We start from the raw sequence: 26,984 nt of genomic DNA on the forward strand, positions 1-26,984 counted from the left end.
TTATATATGATCATTGTCAAGGGGGCGCTGTTCGTTCTAATGTATAGGGTGACAGTTCATATAGTATGAAAAAAAATTAGTTGCAGTGAAATTCCGCAACATGGCGCGTGATATATTCCTGGAGGCTTTACACTGTGGCAAAAAAATAAGTGCATTCCCGTTGCCAGGGAGGTTTTGGGATTATACTGCGCAAGTTTTAGTATGGAACAAACAACAAAATCGCGAAAATTTTTTTTACCCTCCCATAGAAAATGGACCAGCCAAAATGTATGAAACAGCCAATTTTTTTTGCGATTTTGGGATTGGTCTCATAGTAAAATAATCCCAAAACCTCCCTGGTAACGGGAATGCACTTATTTCTTAGCCACCGTGTTTATAACCAAATATATATTGATTGAGTAAGATGTGTAAAATCCAAGACAATATCGTGCTTCGAATTTGACAGGTAAACGAGATGGCGCTGTAAAGCTCCATACATTTTGCGGTAACTCTGATTGTCAAATGTTGACTTTTGACAACTCAGTGACCGCAACACATATGGAGGACTTCCGGTTCGAGCGCCATCTTGATAGTTAGCATCGTGATTAATTACTTTGTTTTTTGCTTATTAATATTGTTTAAAGTGTAATATCGATAGCTTATTATACAGTAAACTAATGTGGTAGTGTGCAGTGAATGGAGAATTAATTTTGAAGCGCGTTTAACCACCATGTTGGAGTCAACGGCCGGTAGTCCACGTGCTTCTTGTAAAGTCTAGCTATCGATTTACAAGAGCTAACAAATCACCGTACACTGTCTTGTACAACCGTACAATTTTTGTCGTTTGTAAACCTCTCAATACCTTGATACTGGCGAAATAGTCCCACTGGGCTGAAGCCATAATTTTAAAAGAAGAAGAAGAAGCAACACATATGGCGCAGTACAGCGCCATCTGTTTGGATGTCAAAAACAGGGGCACGTTTTTTTCTTAGACTTTACCTCTCTATTAAAATCAATTCTCTTTGATATAACTATTAAATTAACAATTTAAAATACCCCCTACGCATTATGCCAAAAAATCCACTTCATACCAATAATAGTTTTACAGTACATATGGCCGTATATGCACGAAAAGTGCTCTTTTACGCACTAGTGCGAGAAAGTAGCACCATATGTACTGTAAAAAGTATTTTAATTTCTCATGCTCTGAAAGAGGGTCATTGCTGTTCTAAACGGTGTCCTACTAGTCAAATCAGTTTCTTTTTTAGAACTGTCAAAACGATTTGCTAATATGTAATATATATGAAACACTACACAATGACGTCACGGTCCGATTTATTAAATAGAACTTGTGTTTAAAAATAACTGCTATCTTATCCAAAAAAATATCTGGTGATTTATTTTATGCATGGTGTGAAATAATTTATTTTAAATACAGTAAATACCCTATTCATTATATGATTTTGGAAAAGAGCTGATAGTCTTTAAACTGCTGGTTCGATTTTTAATAAACATAGCTAAAGAACCACCGCAATACACGTAATCAAAACCGCATCGATATCGGTCCAGTGGGGGTTTCTTCTTCTTCTACAATAGTTACTTACGATACAAGTGCGGAAAAGAGGAAATTCGAAACGAGTGGCGATAAATTAAAACACGACCGCAGGGAGTGTTTTAAATCGACACGAGTTGCGAATTACCTATTCGCACGTGTGTCTATTCGTGTGTGTGTGTGTTCGTGTGTGTGTGTGTGTGTAGTATTAAAACATAATGACATGTAAAAATATTTTTTATTAATAAATGATCGTATCGTATCGAATCGTATCGTATCGTACAACGTTTTACAGTACATATGGCCGTTTAAACTTTCGACATATGCACGTAAAGTGCTCTTTTACGCACTAGTGCGAGAAAGTAGCACCATATGTACTGTAAAAAGTATTTTAATTTCTCATACTCTGAAACAGGGTCATTGCTGTTCTAAACGGTGTGCAGAAAATGATACGTTTCTGCACTAGAGCATTTTATGTTCCAAGTAAGATTTTAATAAGCAATTGAACTTTTGTTACACAATTACCATTCTGTTATTTAACTCCCCATTCCATAAATAACGATACTTTTGCCTAAATTGTTAATGGAAAGTACCCTCAAGAAATACTATTAAAATTCATACTTAGTCATGTTTTAAAACAAACATGCATTCTGCTTTCCTCGTATTCGAAATGCGTTCGAGTGACAAACTACCTCGGCAGAAATGAGTGCCTTTCATCCCTTGTTTAACAATTTCAACGTTTTCGTAGTATAAATCTTAGATTTCAAATGAACCGTTCCAATCCACATAGTTGGATTAATTCCAAATTCCCTATTCTTAAATTATAAAGGGCCATATTAAAAATAACCTCAGAATGTTCCTTCCTCCTTGAACTTAGCATTGGTTTAATTTTACACTTTAAATAGTTGTGTTAAGGTTCATATTTATGTAACATGCATTTATATATATAGAATGCGATTGGCATATTATACCTTTAAACGGGCAATTCTTGTATGTATCTATATTTATATATTTCTGGGATCTCGGTAACGGCTCTAACGATTTTGACGAAATCTGCTGTATGGGGGTTTTCGGGGGCGAAAAATCGATCTAGCTAGGTCTTATGTATGGGAAAACGCGCATTTTTGAGTTTCTATATGTTTTCCGAGCAAAGCTCGGTCTCCCAGATATTAAGTCCTTGCGTGAGTTACGGCAACGAACGGGAATTTGAACGGGCATCGGCAAATTCGAAAATAAGTAAAACACCTTATTCGCTTACAATGCATTACTATAAATTATACATTTTACATAGACTAATGGATACTGATATTTTAGATATACTGAACATAATCGAAAGTATTAAAAACCGGCTAAGTGCGAGTCGGACTCGCGCACCGAGGGTTCCGTACTTTTTAGTATTTGTTGTTATAGCGGCAACGGAAATACATCATCTGTGAAAATTTCAACTGTCTAGCTATCACGGTTCATGAGAACCTCTCTCTGACTCTCTCTCTGTCTCTGTCGTCTGTCTCTCTGTCTGGTGACAGACAGACAGACGGACAGCGGAGTCATAGTAATAGGGTCCCGTTTTTACCCTTTGGGTACGGAGCCCTATAAAACGCACATACACAATTTTCTACAACGCAATTTTTTCCATTGTGTAACGAAAGTTACCCATAAGTATGACTAAGTTTCATTACACAAAGAAAATTATTAGTCTAGACAATAGAGTAACTTATACTAGAGCGGTACTGTCATAGTAAATTTTGTAACCCCAGTAAATTCACTGCCATCTGTCGACACACTTTAAAACTAAAAATTAATATTTATAAAAATACGATAAAATGTATTTAAATATAGATAAATGATTTTTTTTATTTGCATTAATTATTTTTATGATTTTGACCCATGTTCTTTCACTGATATGCGTTAAAATTGTTAAATAACAAACGAAACAATCAACGCCCTCTATACGAGTGTAGGCCAAAACTAGTGGCGCCATCTGATCGAGAATCAAATTTTCTTGATTCCATCTATTACGGAGTTATATCTATCTTTGGTCTAGACTCTAGACGGATTAAGGTCGTACGCTGGCTGACACGGTCGCACGGAGCTGGTGAGCGGGATAACGAAAAATAGTATGAGCAGCGCTAACTGGCGCGGACGCGTGCGACGGGATTTTACATACAATATGGCACCCGCGCTCGTGCGCCCGCGCCTTGCACCCGCGCCAGCTAGCAGACGCCCTAAGACCCAACTAAAGTTGAAAGACGAAGTATAGGAATGTTGTTAATTTTTAGGATTCCGTACCCAAAGGGAAAAACGGGACCTACTAAGACTCCGCTGTCTGTCTGTCTGTCCGTCTGTCACCAGGGCTATAACCGCGAAAATCGAAGTTCGCAAATTGCGAGAATTTTTCTCTATCACTCTTATTACGCCTTCATTGAAGTAAAAGAGAAAGATCCAATTTTGAAGGTTCCATTTTTCGGTTTTTCGATTATATCTCGGAAACTATGCGTCTGAGCGACTTGGCGTTGACTTATACAAAATGAAAAGAGATTTAATTTGTTACAAGTTTTATTCAGTCAATTTTTTCGATATCTTGTATAGTTATTGAGATATCCGCTCTTGGCCTATAAAACAGAATAAAATAAATATTTAAATGGGGCTCCCATACAACAAACGTGATTTTTTTGCCGTTTTTTGCGTAATGGTACGGAACCCTTCGTGCTCGAGTCCGACTCGCACTTGGCCGGTTTTTAATTGACAATTTGTCAACCTATTTTCTAGCCTACTCTTTAGAGCACTAGAAAGAGGTGACTTTATATGAAAATGTATATGTAAACCGACCGGTTTTATTTGTTATAAATGCCTCTGATATTTAGAATAATACTCGATTATATATAGCAATAATAAAATGATAAGCAGGTACTTCGGTTCTAAATAACATACATACAAGCACATTATGATGTGATGTCAGTGGGCAATAATGTTAACAAATTAGAATTCAAGGTAGCTTACTCAGCAGGGCTGTATCTAATACAACATATGTCTACTGTCCGTGTGTGTCTAAAAATAAATCATGCAAGATGTTTTTTTTTTATTGTGAATTTGACCCTTATTTTTCTCAATTTCAACCCTCTTTTGCACCTGCTAGTGGGATGAATTTGGGAATAAAAAGTATATAACTTGTCTTATTTCAAGATGTACACTGCGCCAAATTTAAAACATATCCCGTTCGGTCGTTTTTGAGTGATGTATTATTTATATTGGAGCATTCCATCGTTACGTAAGGGACATTTGGACTCATTTTTTCGACTTTTCGATCCTAGTTCTTTTCTGACTTGCTTTTTTATAGTGTAATATTGATATCATCTTAAAGCCGCTTGTTTTCTTAATAAACTGTAAAACTTAATAAATTTAATTTTACTATAATACGCAAGTCGACAATGTAATTCGGAATTGAAGCAAATATTTCGTAAGGGATTCGCATGCAAAATGCGCCAATACTTTGTCCTACACGTAGTGTGTCCTAACGTACTGTTTTTTTATCATTGCATAAATAAATAATTTTGTTAAGGTGGTTCCCTGAGCCAGATGGCGAAAAATCTCCTTATATGATCATGTTTTTCTAAGAGACGTTGATATTCGTAGACATGGAAAAAATATATGTTGTTCTTGATTATATTATCTTTAATTTATAAGCTTCCGATACACGAATTATGACACATCGATCGATACAATTAATTCCCAAAGTAACCTCTAACTCGGACTTTTAATCCAACTTTACTCGGTTATTTATTATGTGATACTATAAATAAAAAAAGAAGAAAAACAATCTTAACTTAAATAATCATTTCATAGCTTTCGAATTTCGATGTTGTAAGGCAACGTTTTTAAAATAAATAAAAATCGACAAAATTCGATCAAAATTGACACTTGGCTCGCATGATCTTTCCCGTTCTTTCTTGCGAAATGTGACAGTGGCAGCGGCAAGCGGATGGAACGGCCACAATTATACCCAATACCTCGAATATAATTTTACCTCCCTACTCCTAGGTTCCAACAAATTTTTACAAAAAGTAAACCCGCATCACTTGACTAGTTCACACAAATGTAAATGTAAACAAGGAAGCGGCAAGGTCGAAAAACATCTATAATCAACGATCCACACTAGTACGCAATGCGTAAGGGAAAACGAATCGAAAAACAAAGGGTTGATTCACATGTAAAGCCTGACCAGTAATATATGCGCCATATTGCGGAATTTCATTAGAACTAAATTTCTCATACTAAACTGAACTGTCACCATATACATGAGAGTAACAGCGCCCTCTTGACAATGATCATATATTTCTGGGCGAGCTTTATGTTAAGAGGATAGTGGACGCCTACTTCTCCATACAAACGTACCCATTTTCCTCCCTGGATATTGGCTTTATGGAAAAAATTTTTACATAATTTATTGTATATTAACCATAGCAATGCCGTCAAACGAAGTCGTTTGACTTTCTTCGATATTTTGAATATTTTGATTATTATAAATTTTAGGAGCGAAAACTTTTCCTACAATTTTTTAAGAGCACTTTTAATATTAAAAGTTAATATACACGATGACTAAAAAATAAGTCCATTCCCAGGGAGGTTTTGGGATTATACTGAACAACTTTTACTATAAGACCAACCCCGAAATCGCAAAAAAAAAACTTTGGCTGTTTCATACATTTTGGGAGGGTAAAAAAATGTTTGCGATTTCTTAGTTGGTACCATAGTAAAAGTTGCTCAGTATAATCCCAAAACCTCCCTGGCAACGGGAATGCACTTATTTGTAAGCCAACTTTCAACGCAAAGAAATTTTTCTTTTCGATGATTTGAATTATTTTAATTATTATGTTGCCGGCCCATTTAATAGTTTAGATAACAAATAGATTGTAGCATTTCATATCTCTAGGATTATTCTATTTGTCTACACATGACTCAGTCTAGGAAGGGCCTTGCGCTTGCGACCTATTCACAAATTTAACACATGCGGCCCATATACCCTAAACACTATGGAAATAAAGTCGACATTTGTTGAATTAACACTTTAAAATAATTTGACGTATAAAGTTCTGCGATAAGACTGCCAATGCGGTTAATATAACAGTTATTTGTAAAGTAATAAAGTTGATTTCCGCTTGACTGCGTCTTTTATATATATTGTGTTACAAGATGAGCTGCAATTTTATTAATGCGGGCCATATGGCTGTTATTTTTTGAAGTATAGAGTCGAATTTTGGGTAATAAGTTTATTTATATGGATGTAAGCCTATCACGATTAGTGGCGTAAGCAAAAACAACTATAATAATTTTAAAAGACGCATTATACGAATTTGCGTCTCTAATTTTATGTAGGCAACTAAAACTACAGACGAAAGTAATCTTATATTACGAAAGTACATTTTTTTATCCAATCAAGACTTATTTTTTTTCTGTCGAGAAACGTAGTTCATAATGAACCAAAAATGTGAAAATACTGAAAGTAAATGTCTTGAACTAGAGAAAATTAAGTGACCAAGGCCACGAAATCAAAATAATACTTAAATAAAAATAATCTGTCTAATATTATACTCGATTCCTAACAAATTCCTTAAAATCTCATGAAATAAAACTATGAAAACGGATTATATCGCGTATATTGAATTTATAATACATCCCGACGTTTCGAACTCTTTACAGCGTTCGTGGTCAACGGGTGACGGGGGTCCTTAAAATCTGTTTAGTAGTACACTTTTTTATTCAAGATTTATTTATAAAATAGTTTATAAATACATAGGTAATAGAAATGTTCTCACGCGTCGCGAAACTTCTATCAGTTTGTGGACCTTTTGTTTGTATGTGCGCGCGCGCATCAGTCACCGCTGCGTTTCCGCGTTGGCGGCACGCCAGGCTTAGACAAGTACATTGTAACTCCCAAAAGCTTTGAACCGAGTTTAGAACTAAAAGTAATAGGCAACTTTCATGTACAGTCAAACAATATAATTTCAGTACCATTTCGTACCTTGTCACAGTGAAAGTCAATATGAAAGTCGCGGTACCTCATATTATTGTCACCGTGACAGGGTACTTAACTTCCAAAAAGGAAAAAATGGTACCATTTGATTCCTTATATTTTATAAAATATAATTGATTGTATAGCAACTATAACTATATGTATAATCGCTACCGCCAAAATCGCTTCAAGACGGCTTCTCAGTGACCGTCACGTCGCACTTGTCGTTTGGGCCACGCTAACGGGAAACGCGTTAATTATCGCGTTAATTCGACGTTTTTCATACGACCGGACTGGGAATATCGCGATAATCAACGGCGTTCCCGCACGTGTGCCCCCGTGTGGCATTAGGGGCGTTTCGTGAGTAGAGTACGATTGTCAGACTATGACTATCATTTCTGACTTTTGTATTGCTTTAAAGCAATGGGTCCCATATAGATATTTGATCCTCAAAACAAACCTGGACGACTGATACCATTAATAAAAACTTGTCATCTAGCATCCAGCCTATTGGCACAGGGCGGACACGCTACATCAAGTCACTTGCGTTTCTATGTGTGAACGGCACGTCTGTACACGCGTCATACGTCATTGTGTGAGTAAGTTGCTTAAAAACAGTACTGAGTGGCCGGCAAACGGCCGTCAATCTGGTGTCGCGGGGCGAGGTAATTCGAATCGGGGCGGGGCGGTGCGTGGCCGTTCTGTCTGATAATACTATTACTTATTCTGTGATATTACGTAATAAACTTTAACGTCTCTGACGTTGATCTTACCTTGACCCTCATATTATTTTGCATGGCATTCCGAAGAGCGGAGAGAGGGCCGGTGACAGTTTGCTCCCGGGTCAGCACGTTCCGCCCCTGTTTCCTCTCGGGTCGGACCGTCACTGAAAAGAAACACTGCATTAACATTCGCATTGCAACGTATAAAAAAAAACACTTTTAAGAGGATAGTATACAGTCAAGTGTAAAAATATGGGTGCACCATCTCAAAAATATGTCCCATAGCTCTTATGTCAGCGAATTAAGAACTGACACACTTTTGAGTAACGGATGAATGGACATATTTTTGAGTAAGTTGACTACACCCATATTTTTACACTTGACTGTGCGACCGCTGCTCCATAAACACATAGTCTTCATTTTCCTTTTTGGATATTAACATTATAGAAAATATTTTTACAAAATTTGATGTACGTTAAGAGGCCGGTGTCGATTTTGGAGCAAAAATCTAAAATTCGTCGATTTAGTCGTTGAAATTATACACGTTTTGTTACGTAATATCTAAATAACAAGCAAGATCAGAAGACGTGCTAATAGAAACCAGTACTTGTTATTTCAATTAGGTAACAAAAGGTGTACAATTTCACCGACTAAATGTATCAATTTTACATTTTTGCGACTAAAATCGACACCGGCCTCTTCGTTTTTTATTTCGATTTATTAATTATTAGAAGAGTCAGCTTTTAATCATGGACTTTGTTTTAAACACTCCTAACTCCGAAAAATCGAAAAAAGTCAAACAAAACAGCATAGGCTATGGTAAGTACGAGTATACAATAAATTTTGTAAAAATAGTCTCCATGAGGTCAAAATCTAGGGAGGAAAATGGGGACTACGTATGTATGAAGAAGCGTTCGTCCACTATCCTCTTAAGATATCATCGATGGACCGGATGTGTTTGCAATAAGTTATGCCGATTATTAGAAATCAAAACCATTAAAAGTGTACCATTTACTTTTTTTTGAAAATCCATCATTTGGGTTATTTCTACTCGGAATCACGAGGACTATCGATTTAAAAAGAAAAAAATGTGTCCCCAAAAAAAATTCAGTTATGTAACGCATTTTCACATACATTTTGTATGGACAGTTACAAAACTGACACCCGAAATTTGTATAAAAAACTAGGGACACTTTTTTCAGTACTCGTGATTCTGATTCTAAATAACCCAAAAGTTGGTTTTTCGAAAAAAGTAATTGGTACAATTTTTTCTGATAACCCCCATAGACATGAAATTGTCCTGTCATTTAAAGTCTAGAATTGTCATCTCCATATTTTTAACATGACTTTAATTTCAGTCATTCGTACCATTCGCTCCTTTTAATGGCTTATATTTAGTCATAACAACTATCCGTCAGTGTTGGCCGAAACGTTAATGCAATTAACCATTAACCAGTACAAGTTAAACCGTAAACTGTAACCGTCCGTTACGGCTCACGGTTCAATTTGTACTGGTTAATGGTTAATTGCAATTAACGTTCGGCCAACACTGCTATCCGTAAACCATTTGATTCCATTGAATAACGAAAATTAGTCGCGCATATCAATGACTAGTTTTCTTCACCCCATGAAATATATTAAATTGTGTATAAAATTAAATTAGAAATTAGCACCTTAAGTAGGTATACATATCTTGAATTTAACCTATAATAACTTAATAACATTACAAATTAATCACTAAAAAACATTAATTACACTATGGGATCAAGATAGAGAAACCATTATAAAATTAAGTCACTAGCCGTATGGAAACCGAGATGGTTTGCGGTACTGACATGACATTACTATGTTATGTGCATGATCTGTTATTTCTGTTTCTTCCTGTTGTATTTTGTATCTTGTACCTACTTTTGTATTATATTTTTCTAGAAATGAAATATTCTGTTAGCTTAAGTTCCTCGGCGCATTGGTTTTTGATGTAATGCCGTTTAACCATAATTTTATTTTATTAAATAAATGACTTCCTAACAAAAAAAAATTACAATCATCATTTTTTTTAATGTAGCAATGGTAGTAGGTATTGGTAGCCATCGTAATTTCTCTTGTACATTAAAATATTAACGTTGTCTGTAACGTAACTAGGAGGCATTGCACTCTGTCTATTTCTGCCGTGACATAGTATCGCATCTGTATAAACACACGTCACACCTGTAGCCACAGTTCATTTAAGGTTATATTGATCGGGTATTGCTACATATATGAAGAGACATGTCATCGACCGCATTTTTTATTAAAATAATGGACATAATAGACAAAAATAGTTTTGTTTTATTCTATTTTACTTACTAGGTTGCCCTGAAAACCAGCGCCATGCCTAAGGATGTTAGTTATCGGCATATGCTTTGGCATCCATTTTGTTTTTTAAATACAACTCTTCAGGAGAGGCGTTATGACTGATTTAGTCAGAATAAAAATGTCGACGTTTTTATTCTATTTATATTCTTTTATATATTTATTTTATTTTATTTGACACTTACTTAAGTTTTTAGTTACCTTTCCGCCTATAAAACTTTTTTTTGTAATATATCGACTATTTTAGAAAATCCCTTACATCAATTTGTCTTTGTTAAAATATTATGTCCTACATTCATTTGAAACTGCGTTCGTCTGCGTAAAATCTCTCCCCGGGACACACTATCTCCATACCAAATTGAATACAAATCAGTTCAACGGTTGAAGCGTAAAGAGATAACAGAATATTAGTAGGGATTGTATTGTAGCACGTGAAGGGGGTGGGGGAGGGGTGGGGGGAGGCTAGTCGAACCAGCCCAACTCCTCAAGCAATCCTATCAAACCTTTGATGTTGAGTAAGACTTCGGGGCGATCGGGAGATGTTTTGCCCTATATGGAGCCCCTCCGCTGCATTCGAACACCGCAAGGGAAGCAAGCCTCTTCTGTCTCCATACTCTCCATGCTATCTCGGCATAGGGGATCGTCTGTATCACCTGAATTAAAAAGATGTTGTGATGTATAGGGGGCAAGCGCGCACTGCTTGCCCTTAAGAGTTGGTCAAAGACGCCTAGTCTTACTAAGATGGCATATAGTCGAGAAATTGGGACGGGTACCGCCGTGGCGAGGTTCAAGGCGTTAGCCGCGATAGCTAAAGACGCCGGTTCAAATCCGGCCTTCACCACTGGGGGGCTTAGTCACTTTTTCTTTAAAGTTTATGAAAAGATGTACGTTAAATGGTTCATGACCTGTTGACACTGTTACCATCCTCGGATCTTACCGAGTTGAAGGAGAGACTTAGTGAGTCTTCTGTTGCCGGACATGGCCTGTCTGCATCCAGCCTGGTTTAGCCAGTGTGCTGTGTATTGAATTGACGACCAGTCTAGCCTAGTGGGTAGTGACCCTGTCTGTGAAGCCGATGGTCCTGGGTTCGAATCCCGGTAAGGGCATTTATTTGTGTGATGAACACAAATATTTGTTCCTGAGTCATGGGTGTTTTCTATGTATATAAGTATGTATTTATCTATATATAGTTTGCTTTGCTTAGTTTGGGGCTAGGTTGATTTGTGTAAGATGTCCCCTAATATTTATTTATTATTTATTTATTTTATTAGTAGGGATATATGACTAGTTTCCGCTATTGAAGGGTTGTTTGTATTTAATCGCTCTTTTACGCCTCTAGTCTGCCTATGCCTAATTTTAATGCATTTTATTATAAATTATTAGATGTTGAATAATGACGGACTATAAAAAAAAACAACCAAAGTTATGCAAGTAAACGTATGACTATTTTTCCTTAAATACACTGTATGACTATTTTTCATTATACATACAATGACACCAAACACAATTGTATGACTACTTTTCATTATACAATGGCACTAAATATAAAATTCGTTATACAAAAAATGGAAATCGCTGTTTTAAACGGCAAAATCCCTTATCACTCGTCTAGACTCTGGGTCAAACGTCTATTTTAAGAACCAATCGTAATCAGAGGCATTACATTCTTCTCTCGTGTCGAGGTTCTCAGAGTGGATGCCCAGAAAGCAGCGGTGCTGACAGCCCGGACCGTGGCGTCTCTCAGGTCAGATTCAGAGCAGGAGTGCAAGCACGCGGGGTAGTCCAGCAGGTGCACCATAGTTTGCGGTGCTGTGTCGCAAGCACATTGGGTAGAGTGGCCACGAAGCAGTCCCCATTCAGCCATGCTCTGCTTACAACGGCCAACCTGAGACCTGAGCCTGTTCATCGCCTTCCAGATGGGCCATGGTTCTTACATTACATTACATTAATTGCTTACCGAGCACTCAATGCTCATACAAACAAATATATATTCAAGAATTTCAAAAAACAAATACATAGTCAAGGACGTTCATTCGTTTACAATTGATTTGCATTATAACGAAAATTATACGTATAAATATGTCACTCTTAAGTCTACGAATTAATTTTTAATAAGGCCTATGTGCAAAGAAATTAACCTCTTAAAGTATTTTTACGTTCGTTACTAAAATAAATAATTATACGTATAAATGTATCACTCTTAAATGTACGAATTAATTTTTAATAAGGCCTATGTGCAAAGAAATTAACCTCTTAAAGTATTTTTACGTTCGTTACTAAAATAAATAATTATACGTATAAATGTATCACTTAAGTGTACGAATTAATTTTTAATAAGGCCTATGTGCAAAGAAATTAATCACTTAAAGTATTTTTACGTTCATTACTAAGAGAAATCTATCAAAACGACCAGGTTTTTTGACTTTCTGAAAGCAGACAACACACACTAGACTACCAGATTAACCCACTTAATTCCATTGTTTTACATTATGAATTGTATGACTAATTTTCGTTAAACAAAAGACGAAATTTCATAAATAGCAAATTTGTTGTCACTAACCGTTTTTAAGGTTCCGTACCCAAAGGGTAAAAACGGGGCCCTATTACTAAGACTCCGCTGTCCGTCTGTCTGTCTGTTTGTCACCAGGCTGTATCTCATGAACCGTTGAATGAATGAACTGTTGCCGCTATAACAACAAATACTAAAAACAGAATAAAATAAATATTTAAGTGAGGTTCCCATATAACAAACGTGACTTTTTTGCAGTTTTTTTGCGTAATGGTAAGGAAAGGAACCCTTAGTGCGCGAGTCCTTTTTTCTACCTGCTGTACTGTACCTACATAAATGTACCTAACACTTATCTCGCATTTCCAACTTTCTGCCAGACACATTTGTACGTTTTCGGTCGGGCATTTTCACTTAAAAGTGTACCATTTACTTTTTTTCGAAAATCCATCAACTTTTGGGTGGTTTCTACTCAGAACCACGAGGACTTTTGATTTAGGAAGAAAAAAAAATGTCCCATACATACATTTTGTATGGACCGTTACGAATCTGACACCCAAAATTTTGATGAAAAACCGGGGACATCTTTTTTTTGGTCTCATTCAATAGGTACTCGTGATTCTGAGTCCAAATAACCCAAAAGTTGATGGTTTTTCGAGAAAAAAGTAAATGGTACCATTTTTTCTGAAAACCCCCGGTTACTAAAAGAAATCGACTCACGCGCACCAATCCGAACAAACTGACTGGTTCTTTAACTCCCAAAAGCGCACACACTAGAGTCAAGACCCATAGATAACCCACCCTATTTTTATTTTATCCGTCATTGTTTACACGAACGGTATGACTTTATCGTGCTAAACCACAGAATCCATACTAATATTATAAATGCGAAAGTCTGTCTGTCGGTCTGTCTGTCTGTGTGTTCCCTCTTCACGCTTAAACCGCTGAATCGATTTAGATGAAATTTGGCATAGAGATAGGTTGAGCCCCTGAGAAGGACATAGGATAGTTTTATCCCGAAAATCATCCCTTAAGAAAGTAAAAAGCGGGGTGGAATTGTGATAATTAATGAAGTGTCTGCTAATTTGTGTGCAAAATATGCTCAAATTGAATAACTGCTATGAAAAAATTTCCAGGCGCTATGCTTGCTTTAGCTGCTGTTAGTAAGTCCGCGCAGACGAAGTCGCGGGCAAAAGCTAGTAAATAATAGTACTTGGTCTAGAAGGTTCACTAACAAAACGCGTCTATTACGACAGATATGACCGCTAGGTGGCGCAAGAGCGAGGCTTCCGTTCCGCAGCGGTGCGCGTCAACTACTATGGCTAGACACCGAAATTGGTGTGGGCCGCATGTACTTGTAGCGACGCGACGAAATCGCGGAGTGAACCACGTCTGGCTAAACGTAGACGCTATAGGTAGTGGAGAAAGGTAAATTTGCATCGACTTCCATAGAACAAAGTGAGGGAGTGTCATTAACCCGGGTTAGAATCCCGGTCAGGGCATTCGTTTGTGTGTTTATCACGAATATTTGTTCCTGAGATATGGATCTAATTTATCTATGTTTGTATATCTATATAAGTATGTATATCGTCGTCTAGTACCCATACAAGCTTAGTTTGGGGCTAGGTTAATCTGTGTAAGATTGTCCCTAGATATTTATTTACCTATTTATTACTATAAACGTCATTGCCACACTTTATCATTGCAAAGTTAGCTTGGTCCTACTCTAGGCGGGAATAGGATTATTGGGAAAAATACAATTTAATTGAAGGTACCAAGTTATGTAGCGAGGTTTTGTCCAATATTACGTTCCCGTACACATACCTATTTAATAGACAACATAAAACCTACCCTACCTACCCGATTTCCAGGTACCAAGCATCCTAAATCCTAAGCCAGATCGAAAAAAGTGGGCTTACATACCAAAATGTGCGAAGTTTTGCGTGAAAACAAACATTTTACATATGTCCAATATCATATGACTTCGATAAAGTTAGCCTTTCCATTTAGTTCATAAGCATAAAATGCACAGAATACCTTACCTACCAGAACAGCTTGCACTATAAAACTGCTCCTAATTTTAAGTACTAAGGATGCCTCTTCTGGAAAAGTGGCAATAGATGTATTTTCATGAAAACTTAAATAAAAACATACATACGACGGAAAAAGTCAGGACGTAGGCTTAAAAAAAGCTATAATTAAAAAATATACTCATCAGAAAAAAAAAAACTAAAAAAACAAATGTATTTACTAATCCACCCTGACTAAAAAGTACCAGGCCCCCATAACCCGAAAGGGTCACACCTAGCAACAGCCCATTAAAAATAGCGACGCGCATAAATCTATGCAGCTACCAAGGCATGGCCGAGCGAAATACTTTCACTGGTCGGGCGCTGACCGCGGCCGGGTCGTCGCCCCCGCCCGTGCCATTCAGAAAACGCTGTTTACGCAGATGCCCGAGTGAGTTGCGTCACTTCCGCGGGTTGCGCGCGTCGCGCGGACGCGCTCTTCGCAAATTCGCGGCGGCGTTTGACAAGATTTTTTTGCGATATCAGTATTTGTTTTTTTTTTGTTATTGTTGATATATTCGGACAAATTTTCTATGGGAGGACAACCAGTCGCGCCTACTTTTTAAATTTGCCACCTTTTTCTACCGACTGAAATGGCATCAAACTATACTTAAGCGTCTCGTGTGTATCTTGAGGCGTTTTGCGCGCTGGCAACATTTATAATTTTTTTAAAGTAAAATATTTACACAAGATCCCGCGTCTTTCGAATTTTTCGTTTATATATTTTGACGCAGGCAACATTTTAATTCTGAATGTGTTTTGTTGTAACACTTTTAACGACATAGTTGATTGATAATTAACCAAAATAAATCAGAATATACCTATAGTTGATTTGTCGTAAGTACTTGTAAAATAATATCACGTCTCATCTCCTTTTACACGGTGCCCATATTTTTGAGTTTGATTTTACCGCGCTTTTTGCAATGTGCAATCTTCAGTAATTTTTCGCAATAAATTTGTCGGCCCGGTTTGATTTGACGATCTTATTTTCCGCATAAGCAATATTTTAAAACATTTTACTTGACACTTTTCGTTTAGTGTCATAAGAAATATGAATAAACAATTTTATAACACATAACTAATATAAATTATTAATCAAAGAGAGAAAACTAACAAGCATAATGTCTGTCGTGGCTGGGAAAAAGCATAAAAGTTTTCTTTTGGCTAAAACTAACCTTATCGCAACGTGATACGGTCTCTTATCGTGAAAGGTGTCGTTGCACCGTCGCACGCGCCGATAACACGCACGTTACGTGAAGTTTAGACAATTTAGAACTTATTACAAACAATTAAGGTTGCAATTTGTGTAAATAATTTTGAATATAAAAAGTAACATAAAACTTGTTTGCCACTGGAGATGTGAAAAACCGGACAAATGCAAGTCGGACTCGCCCACCGAGGGTTCTTTACTTTTAGTATTTGTTGTTATAGCGGCAACAGATACATGGTTCATGAGATACAGCCTGTGGTGACCAGACATGTGAGAGATGTTATTTTAAAATGCAAATACAAAATACCTATTTAGTATTTAACCCTTAAATGCATAATGATGTATATATGCATCGTATATTTGATGGTCCGTGGTTCAATATGCAGCTATCCAAAATCACATTTATTACTTTTATACAGCATGACACATCTATTTCAATTTATTAAAAAGTTATACAAAAAATCATGCATTTAAGGGTTAAATACTTGAAGAAAACTATTTATTTCAAATAGCCTAAAAATGCGTGAGTGAACCCGCTAAGTTTGTTAAGTCTATATTTTCTATTTTCAAAATGCTTTTTAGGGTTCCGTACCCAAAGGGTAAAAACGGGACCCTATTACTAAGACTCCGCTGTCCGTCTGCCTGTCTGTCACCAGGCTGTATCTCATGAACCGTGATAGCCAGACAGTTGATATTTTAACAGATGATGTAATTACTGTTGCCCGCTATACAACAAATACTAAAAAGTACGGAACCCTCGGTGAACGGTGCGACTCGCACTTGGCCGGTTTTTAGTAGGTAGACTAGGAGTCACAATATTTCCTGACGTAGTAATTCTTCAATTCTCTCATTCAGTTCCATGTGGAACTGCTGAATCTGATTAGTAACCTCCGCACATGATCACAAGTGTAGCAAGTGGTTGAGAAAGCGGAATCTTGAGCGTTGCGAGGATATAACAGGATAGAGTATTGTCATGGTAAATTTTGTAGCCACAATAAATTTACTGCCATCTATCGACACACGATTAAAACTAGAAATTAAGATGGTTAAAAATACCATAAAATGTATCTATATGGATAAATTATTGCATTTATTATTTTTATATGATTTTGACCCATGCTCTTTCACTGATATGCGTTAAAATTGTTAAATAACAAACGAAAGCGTCAACGCCATGTAGTCGATAATAGGCCAAAGGTGGTAAAACGTGGTGGCGCCATCTATTCGAGAATCAAATTTACTTGATTTCCGAGGCACGTTTTTTTCTTTAGACTGTATCATCCATCTTATACGGAGGTATACATGGTGCAAAAAATACGTTCATTCCCGTTGCCAAGGAGGTTTTGGGATAATACTACTCGCGAAAAAAAAAAAATTACTCTCCCATAGAAAATGGACCAGTCAAAATGTATGAAACAGCCAAATTTTTTTTCGCGATTTCGGGGTTGGTCTCATATTAAAAGTTGCTCAGTATAATCCCAAAACCTCCCTAGCAACGGGCATGCACTTAAATAGCCACCGTGTATAAATCTTTGACAATAGCGAGTTCAGATATTTGTGAACATCACGGCCGCTCCGATATATCTGATGCCGACTGACCAACATAACACACACACATGTACGTATTCGCGACCTACTGCTCAGTTGCATAACCGCCTACGGCTGTTGCCGTCCCTCTCACACCCTGGACCATCGGTCAGTGACCCGGGAATAGGAATAATAGTCTTGGAATTCTTAAATCTTGGCTACGCCAAATATGTTGCGTATTAGGTAAAAACTTCCGATGTCAATAATAGACCCAGTTTTTATGTTGACGTTTTTTTTGTTTTAAATAAAATTTGGATTTAACCTATCAACAAAACTTGACTGACGAAATCGACAACTAGATACGAATCTGCCCTTAATCTAAACTAAGGTTTACTAATGTATTGCCAAAAATTGTTTCCCAAAGTATTACTTGCCAAACTGTTATACGCAAATTATCATTTGGCAAAATTTCATTTCGCAAATTTTCATAATCCAACCTAACCTAACCCAACCTAGTACGTCATTTTCATTTCGCAAGTATGGGGTTGGGAAATGAAATGGTTGCGAAGTAAAAAACTTGCTAAAATTTCATTTGGGAAATGAAACTGATGCCATAAGTTTGTTGGGAAGTGAAATTTGGCGAAAAATATTTTGGCTAAACGGCGGTATCCCCTAAACTAAGTACCATAAATAGATTCCAAAAAAACTACCCATGTGTTGCCATTAAAATGAAATATTTATGTGAAAGTAAATTTTTACTTTTCTCAATGATGTATGTAGCTTGTTCTTATTTATGATTATAAAGATAAAATTTTATTCAACAGTTTAAATAAACAATTTTATATAAATGTTAGTCACACCAATAGATATTTATTTAAAATTTATTTTTAATTTTCTCGCTTAAACCGCTGAACCGATTTAGTTGAAATTTGGTATAGAGTTTGAGGCCCGGATAGGGTAGTTTTTATCCCATTTCTTAAGGGGGTGAAAAGGGGGGTGGAAGTTTATATGGGAAATCGATAAGCAGATTGGATAAAAAATAGTCTACCCAAATTACTAACTACGCAGACGAAGTCGCGGGAAAAGGCTAGTAGTAAATAGGTAGAAGGTTAGTCAGAAAGTCGCGAAAGTCTAGGTCTTGCGGAATTTAGACTTCGAATACTGGATAACACGCGATACTTTCTAACGCAGCGTACTACGTAGGCGAACAACACGCGAACGCGAAGCGAAGCAATAATCAATCCTTTGATAACCTTTGATAACTAAGTGTTCTACGTGGGCGATCTCGTTGCGAATGCGGACGCCGTGGGCCCTCCGCGCCGCGCCGCTTCGCTTCGCGTTCGCAAGTTGTTCGCTTACGTAAGACCACAGCTATGCCCCCACGTTTAATTATTTTCGAATTTTTAATTACTTATTATAAGAGTTAGGAGCATTTAAAAATTTGTATGAAATCTGTTTTCCGTTCCCAATTTTTACAATTATTAAAATAAATCGAAAAAAGTCAAACGTAGAAGCATAGCTAAGGTTAATCTTAATTTATATATTATATTGTATATATTAGGTATATGTATATGTATTATATATATTGTATATGTATTTTGATGGTCTTGCATATGTATGTTAAATTTTAATTTATCTTTGCGTATTATATTTTGTTAGTAGTAGTAGCACCGCCCACAATCTCTCTGCTTTGCCCTAAGGTTGACTGGTAGAGAATGCTTTTGACATTAAGTCCACCTTTTGTACGATAAGTGTTTCTTTTGTGCAATAAAGATGAAATAAATAAATAAATCTGCACCAAATTATGCATCAAATATTTTTCATAATGTCAATATTCAGAGAGGAAAATGGGGACTACGTTTGTATGTTGAAGCGGCCGTCCCCTTTCCTCTTAAACACATCCCTCGCTACGCATCCTCGCACATCACTGGTGGAAATGCAGCCTTAGCTTGCTCCAAATGTATATCTCGTGAAAGCAAAACCATGTATAACGAGTAGACCCATTTTAAAAATGGAGCGGCCTAAGACGGAACAATGGTGCACAAATAGCGCTAATTGTTCAGGAATAGATAATTATAGAGTTTCAAAAGCGCAGCTGCACTTTCCAGCCTTCCTTTATGGTTGGTTATCTAACCTGTGATTGTTTATGGTCGGTACAGTCGGCCTCGACCAACGTGCTCACTAGCGCCACTGCTAAATAATTACATATTTAAATTTAACGATTGATAATTAAATAAGTTTTTGGCAAAAATCTCATTTTTGGTACAAGCTTTTATCGCTGACTGTATTTTTCTTTCCACAGGCAACTAATATTAATCGAGACAATTCTAAAAACCCCAAACACAATTTGGTTGCGTTGTTTTATCACAGAGTTCCTATGACCACCTCATGTCTCCATCATCAGATCAGCTCGATGGTACCATAATATTGCATTGTCACCCGACTTACATATGTATGCAAATTTTCAGCTCCATCGGAAACCGGGAAGTTAGTCAAATTTAACTTGCAAAAATTTGACCCTTACAAACATGTTACATACATAGGTACATTGCAAGTTAATAAAACGCTTGTAAAAAAGGGGGCCGCTACATACTGTATTTTGTATTTAAGTACCTTTCGAATACATTATAATAGTTTTTACGTTGCTGGATTCGTCAATCTATGCGTTCAAATTTAAAACGGCCTTTTGTTTTGAGTTCATATATCGACGAATCGAGCAACACTAAAACTAGTTTGATGTATAATATTGTCTTCGGTTACCGCGATAGTTACTCATGAAATAAAACTATGAAAACGGATTATATCGCGTATATTGAATTTATAATACATCCCGACGTTTCGAACCCTTTACAGCGCTCGTGGTCAACGGGTGACTGAGGAAAAATTACAAAGTGCAAAAATACCCACATACTAAAATAATGAACAATCATAGACTACAAACTTTAAGGCTGGTTGTACATGCAAAATCGGTTCATAAGGCTAGTTATACACTACAATTATTTTCGAGTAAAGATATATATATATACGCGATAAAAAATAGTATAGTAGTAATAGTATAGTTTGATGTATTCAAAAGGAACTTAAGTACAAAATACAGTACGTAGCGGCCCCCTTTTTTAAATATCTATCGTTAAATTTGAATAATCACAATTATTTAGCAGTGGCGCTAGTGAGCAAGTTGATGGGCTCTTAATAACCACTGTGTAAGTAAAACGAGAAACCGGAAAGATTTAAAACCACGCATTTCGGAGGCGAAAAGAAGGAAAAAAATAAACATGAATTTAGGTCAATATTGCCAAAAAAAAACAAATGAATTGGTATCGTACTTTTTTTTGACGTAAAACCTAATTTTTGCAAAGTGTTACGTGTCACCATTTGATATCATCATGTATGGATCAGAGTGTTGGGCCCTAAAGATAACGGATGAAAAGAGATTGCATGTAGCGGAGATGAGAATGTTAAGGTGGATGTGTGGCGTGACGAGAATGGATAGGATAAGGAATGAGTATATAAGAGGAAGCCTGAAAGTTGCACCCATAACAGAAAAAGTAAGGGCAAATCGCCTAGCATGGTACGGGCATGTGATGCGGAGGGATGAAAGTCATGTGACGAGAAAGGTATTAAGAATGAATGTGGAGGGAAGTACGAGGAGAGGAAAACCGAGGAAAAGGTGGATGGACTGTGTGAAAGATTATATGAAACTAACGCAAGTGAATGATGAGATGACGGGTGACAGAGATGTATGGAAGAAAAAGACATGTTGCGCCGACCCCAAGTGAATGGGACAAGGGCAAGCGAATGATGATATCATATCATCATTTATTCAGTAATAGTCATATATTATGTCATTTATATATAGGGTAAACTCGCATTATTTGGTGATACAAGATTTGAATCATGACACCCAGGAAAGCTAGTGAATTAGGACCTTTTAAATGGGACCTCACGGCTTCGGCGGCTTTGCCGTGAAGCCCATTTAAAAGGCCCTAATTCACTAGCTTTCCTGGGTGTCATGCCACAAGAAGTTGTACTTCAATCGCGCGTATAAAGATTACACGCACACACTTTTTTAATTGGTATTAATTCTGAAACTAAGCGAATCTTAGAAAAGTTAATAGGACATTTTAGTTTTAAAGCGTGTATCAATAAAAAGACAATACAAGATCTTGTAGTCTTTTCCAATGCTAACGGCCCGGCCACGTTATCCCGCGGCGGCGGCATCGGCGAGCGGCGGCCATAGGTGGGAACTAAAGGTCCGATCCCTGTGTCTCGCTCTAACCTATGTCGTGCGCCGCGATGTCATGGCCGGGCCGTAATAAAACGAGGTATAGGACGTGCGCATGCTTACCTAATAGATGTCTATTCACTGTTTCATTATACTATTTAAATTTTAAAGCATGTACCACTTGTATTATAAAATGTGATGGTTATAATTTGTTTACGTTGGAACCAGGTCAGAGGTGAAGACTATTATTTTCCTGTATAGAAGTTAAGGGGTAACACACTGCGGCACAATGGGTACTAAGCGACGATATACATATGTACTTATATCGATAAATACGTACTTAGATACATCCATAACGCAGCGTACTACGTAAGCGAACGCGAAGCGAAGCGATGCGGCGCGGGGTGAATCAATCCTTTGATACGTATAGAAGTGTCCAACGTGCTACGTGGGCGATCTCGTTGCGAACGCGAACGCCGTGGGCCCGCCGCGCCGCGCCGCTTCGCGTTCGCGAGTTGTTCGCCGTTAAGGGGCCCACTGACTATCAGTCCGCCGGACGATATTGGCCTGTCAGTTAGAACAAAAACTTGACAGTTCTGAACAACTGACAGGCCGATATCGTCCGTTTTAATTGAAAGTATTTATTAAGCTTTTGTTTCACTATTTTTTCAATATTGTTTCGGCCTATGGTTCAAAAGGGGGAGACACATTTTTTTTTTCTTTCGGAGCGATTATTTCCTAAAATATATACTATATCAAAAAATTGTTTTTGAAGACCCGTATTCGTTTTGAAAGACCTATTCAACGATACCCCACACTCCACACTGTTGGTACAAAGCAAAAAAAAAAAACATTTTGTAGGTACCCTAAAAAAAATTTTTTATACTTTTGATTTTACCGTTCTGTCACAATGCATGATTTATGTATCCATGCCAAATTGCAGCTGTCTAACACTAACGCGAAAAATATGGCGAGAAGGGTTTCTAGGTGACTGCGAAACCCTAAAAATTACGTTTTAAATCAGATAATCAAATGACCGTATATTGTTTTACGCGTTGAACGCAGCGGTAGGCGCATTGTCATTTTTAGGGTTCCGTACCCAAAGGGTAGAAACGGGACCCTATTACTAAGACTCCACTGTTCGTCTGTCCGTCACCAGGCTGTATCTCATGAACCGCTATTATTTATTTTATTTATTTGGGGCATCAACAGCAATACAAAAATTAATACAAATCATAGTGAACAGAAAACATAGCCAATAACAGATGTCCACAAAAGTATAATTAACATGCAATAACTAAGTGGAAACACAAAAAAAAGAAGGGAGTAAAAAAGCATTCTATACAAACTAGATATGGCTTGCATAACATGTGTACGTGTGTGTTTTGAGTGATTGTGTGTGCGTGTTCGTGTGTGTGTGTATGTGACTGTGACTGAGTGTGTAATACAATATAGCTAGACAGTTGAAATTTTCACAGACGATGTATTTCTGTTACCGCTATTACAACAAATACTAAAAAGTACGGGACCCTCGGTGGGCGAGTCCGACTTGCACTTGTGCTTGTCCGGTTTTTTTATACATTCCGTGATCGCATGCGTACAACGCTGCGTCTATCGCATAAAATAACCGCGCGCTTAATGTCAATTGTAGATCGAGAAAGTATGATATAATGAAACGTAGCATGCCGTTATGGGATATCGAAATACAGGGTGTCTGTCTGTTCAATGCACAACCTAAACTACTAGATAGAGCGACAGAAAACCGCAAATATATATATAAATGACCACATTTTGTTCGCTACGCCCTTTTTAGGGTTCCGTGCCTCAAAAAGAAAAAAACGGAACCCTTATAGGATCACTGTTGTCCGTCCGTCTGTCTGTCTTACTCTGTCTGATACTTGAGTCCATAGAATTAAAACCATATACTAATAGTCCCTTGAAGCTGTGAAAAAATCAAACTACTAAGTTAACGTAAAAAAAAGATACAGCCGTTTATGCCTCAAAAAACGTATATTTCGACACTATCAAGGGAATCAAAATGTTTAGGATATTTCCCGTTGACCTAGAACTATGAAATTTGGCTATTAATTCGTCTTACGCCTTACACTTTGTATAGGAAAAAATGTAAAAACTAAAAATTTGTAAAAAAAAAACGTTCAATTTATACGGAACTATTAGATTATAATAAGGTTGCCTAAAGATATGACTAGCAATATTGAGGTCTTTCTCTACTAACTTCATCGATTCGAAGTCTGATCCTGTCTTGTCTAGTCACTTTTTTCGGAAAATGAGATTTTCATCTCAAAATGTAGAGCTCTTAATGAACTATTGGTAATATCTTTTGCTACCACATAATATATGTAACACAACTTTTTTTTTAGCTAAAAAAGACCTGGTCACGGAATTACCATACATTTTGACATGGTTCCAAATTTTAAAACCGCGATTACTCAAAATGTTACTAAAGTGATTAGACGTGTTCTTTCCGTGTACCCTTCATTTGATGTAGATGGGAAAGTTAGAAAACTAAAAGATATGACAAGAGTGTAAAGTAATCTAAGATCTAACGTTGCCTGGGTGGCCCCGGGGTCGACGGCACTGCGCACAACGGCCTGCGGCCTGACAACGCGACCCTACGGCTTTCCACGCGCGAAATAGGCTGTCTTCTTGTAGGTTATTGTTTTACAGTCATTTGTGAAAATTCAACAAATAAAAAGATTAAAAACTTAAAACCGAATGTCTAAAGGGGCCCACTAACTATCAGTCCGCCGGACGATATCGGCCTGTCAGTTGTTCGGAACTGTCAAATTTTTGTTCTAACTGACAGGCCGATATCGTCCGGCGGACTGGTAGTCAGTGGGCGCCTTTACGAGCCAATCGAAACAATGATCTAGATATCAACTAGAAATGAAACAAGAAACGATAACGAGATATTTAAGAAAGTCATGTCAAATTTGACATTTCCGCGATTCCGAATGTCCTCTTGAAAGATCTCTTTAAGATTTGCTTAAGATATTACCATAGAGTAACTTATACTAGAGCGGTACTGTCATAGTAAATTTTGTAACCCCAGTAAATTCACTGCCATCTGTCGACACACTTTAAAACTAAAAATAAATATTTATAAAAATACGATAAAATGTATTTTAAATATGGATAAATGATTTTTTTTTATTTGCAATAATTATTTTTATGATTTTGATCCATGTTCTTTCACTAATATGCGTTAAAATTGTTAAATAACAAACGAAACCGTCAACTGGCGTCTCTACGACAGTAGGCCAAAGCTAGTAGCGCCCTCTGAACGAGAATCAAATTTTCTTGATATTCGAGGCACGTTTTTTCCTTAGACTGTATCCATCTATTACGGAGTTATATATATCTTTGATATTACTTAGACATCCAATGGATATCAAATGGACATCCCAAAACGTCACAATAATTGACAATTGGTTTCTCGAAACGAACTGCAAAAGATAACTTGACTAAACTATAACGTATCTAGTAATAATCACGTTATTCGAATTGACCGGATAATAACATTATAAGATTATCGGTTGAACTTCAAAATAGTGAAGTACTTTTTTACATAATATTTTTTATTTATTTTTTAATGTTGTTTTAAAGTGTAATATTCTCTACAACCGGAGACCCGGAGAGGTAGATACGGGAGTTGGAAGGGGTAGACCTCGGCGGACTTTCTCTGATCAGATCGGGGAAATCCTGAAGAAAGGCCAGGTCAAGAGCACCCTAAACTGGCGAGCGTGTAAGAGTAATGTTATGAAGGTGAAGGAAGCGAAGGAGGTATGTCAGGATCGTAGCAAGTGGAGTGGGGTTATTATGCAATGAACGAACATAAAAGTGTGCAGCTAATGATGAATATAAAGTCTTTAAGCGCCACTTGCAAACCGTAAACCCAGTGTAAAATTGTACTTGAGCGTTGCGAGCATCTCGAAGCACGAGGGTTAAACAAATTTTGCCCCCAAGTGAAACACAACATTTTTCCCCACACCAATCTGGAGAAAATATTAACTGTAATATATGAAACAAAATCAAACCAAATCAAATCCAAATGGACATCAATAAATGTGTCGTTTTCAATCAAAAGGTGCCACATCGTCGCTTGCCATAAGGACGCTTTGACAGGTTATTCGTATAAAGATACAATCCAATTTCGTCCTTATGGTAAGCAACAATGTGGTACCACTGGTACCTTTTGATTCTAAAAACGTCACAAATATTTATGATTCAAAATCATCATTTAAAAGTCAATTCTACCAGATAACATAAGGACATTGTTGGCCGAAACGTTAATGCAATTAAGTAATTAACCATTAACCAGTGCAAATTGAACCGTAAACTGTAACCGTTCGTTACGGTTTAGGGTTCAATTTGTACTGGTTAACGGTTATTGCAATTAACGTTCGGCCAACACTGCATAAGGAAACAACTCAAAATTTGCATCAGATTTTACTTTGCCCCACATGTGGATAAAAAGCAACTTTCTCATCAGTTTTTTTTTAAAGAATTTATTTACCTTAAAGTACACAACAATTTTCTAATAACTATATTCCTCGCCAAACTGCGATTGCAACATTAAAACAATAAAGACAGCCTTTACCAGCTGGCGTAGTAAAGTAAATAAATAACCTCCAGATGTAGGATGAATCGGAAAATAAACTTGAAAATCAATACGAGCATTACAGAGTTTATTATTTCACCCTACTCAAAGATAGATATAACTCCGTAATAGATGGATACAGTAAGGAAAAAACGTGCCTCGAAAATCAAGAAAATTTGATTCTCGTTCAGAGGGCGCTACTAGCTTTGGC

The 26,984-nt window shown here is 37.0% G+C and overlaps 2 protein-coding genes across 5 annotated transcripts in view; one reads left to right on the top strand and one right to left on the bottom strand.

Annotated features, from left to right (window-relative positions):
- Positions 1–26,984, top strand: part of LOC134754728 (ecdysone-induced protein 74EF) — a 292,930-nt gene that overhangs the window by 94,808 nt on the left and 171,138 nt on the right. The window lies entirely within an intron of this gene.
- LOC134754733 (U7 snRNA-associated Sm-like protein LSm11) overlaps positions 1–26,984 on the bottom strand; it is a 62,760-nt gene that overhangs the window by 33,581 nt on the left and 2,195 nt on the right. The window contains exon 2 of the mRNA XM_063691078.1: positions 8,315–8,427. Within this exon, the coding sequence (XP_063547148.1) occupies positions 8,315–8,427 (113 nt within the window). The remainder of the gene's footprint in view (positions 1–8,314; positions 8,428–26,984) is intronic.

This window comes from Cydia strobilella, chromosome Z, assembly GCF_947568885.1.
Source record: "Cydia strobilella chromosome Z, ilCydStro3.1, whole genome shotgun sequence".
Classification (NCBI taxonomy): domain Eukaryota; kingdom Metazoa; phylum Arthropoda; class Insecta; order Lepidoptera; family Tortricidae; genus Cydia; species Cydia strobilella.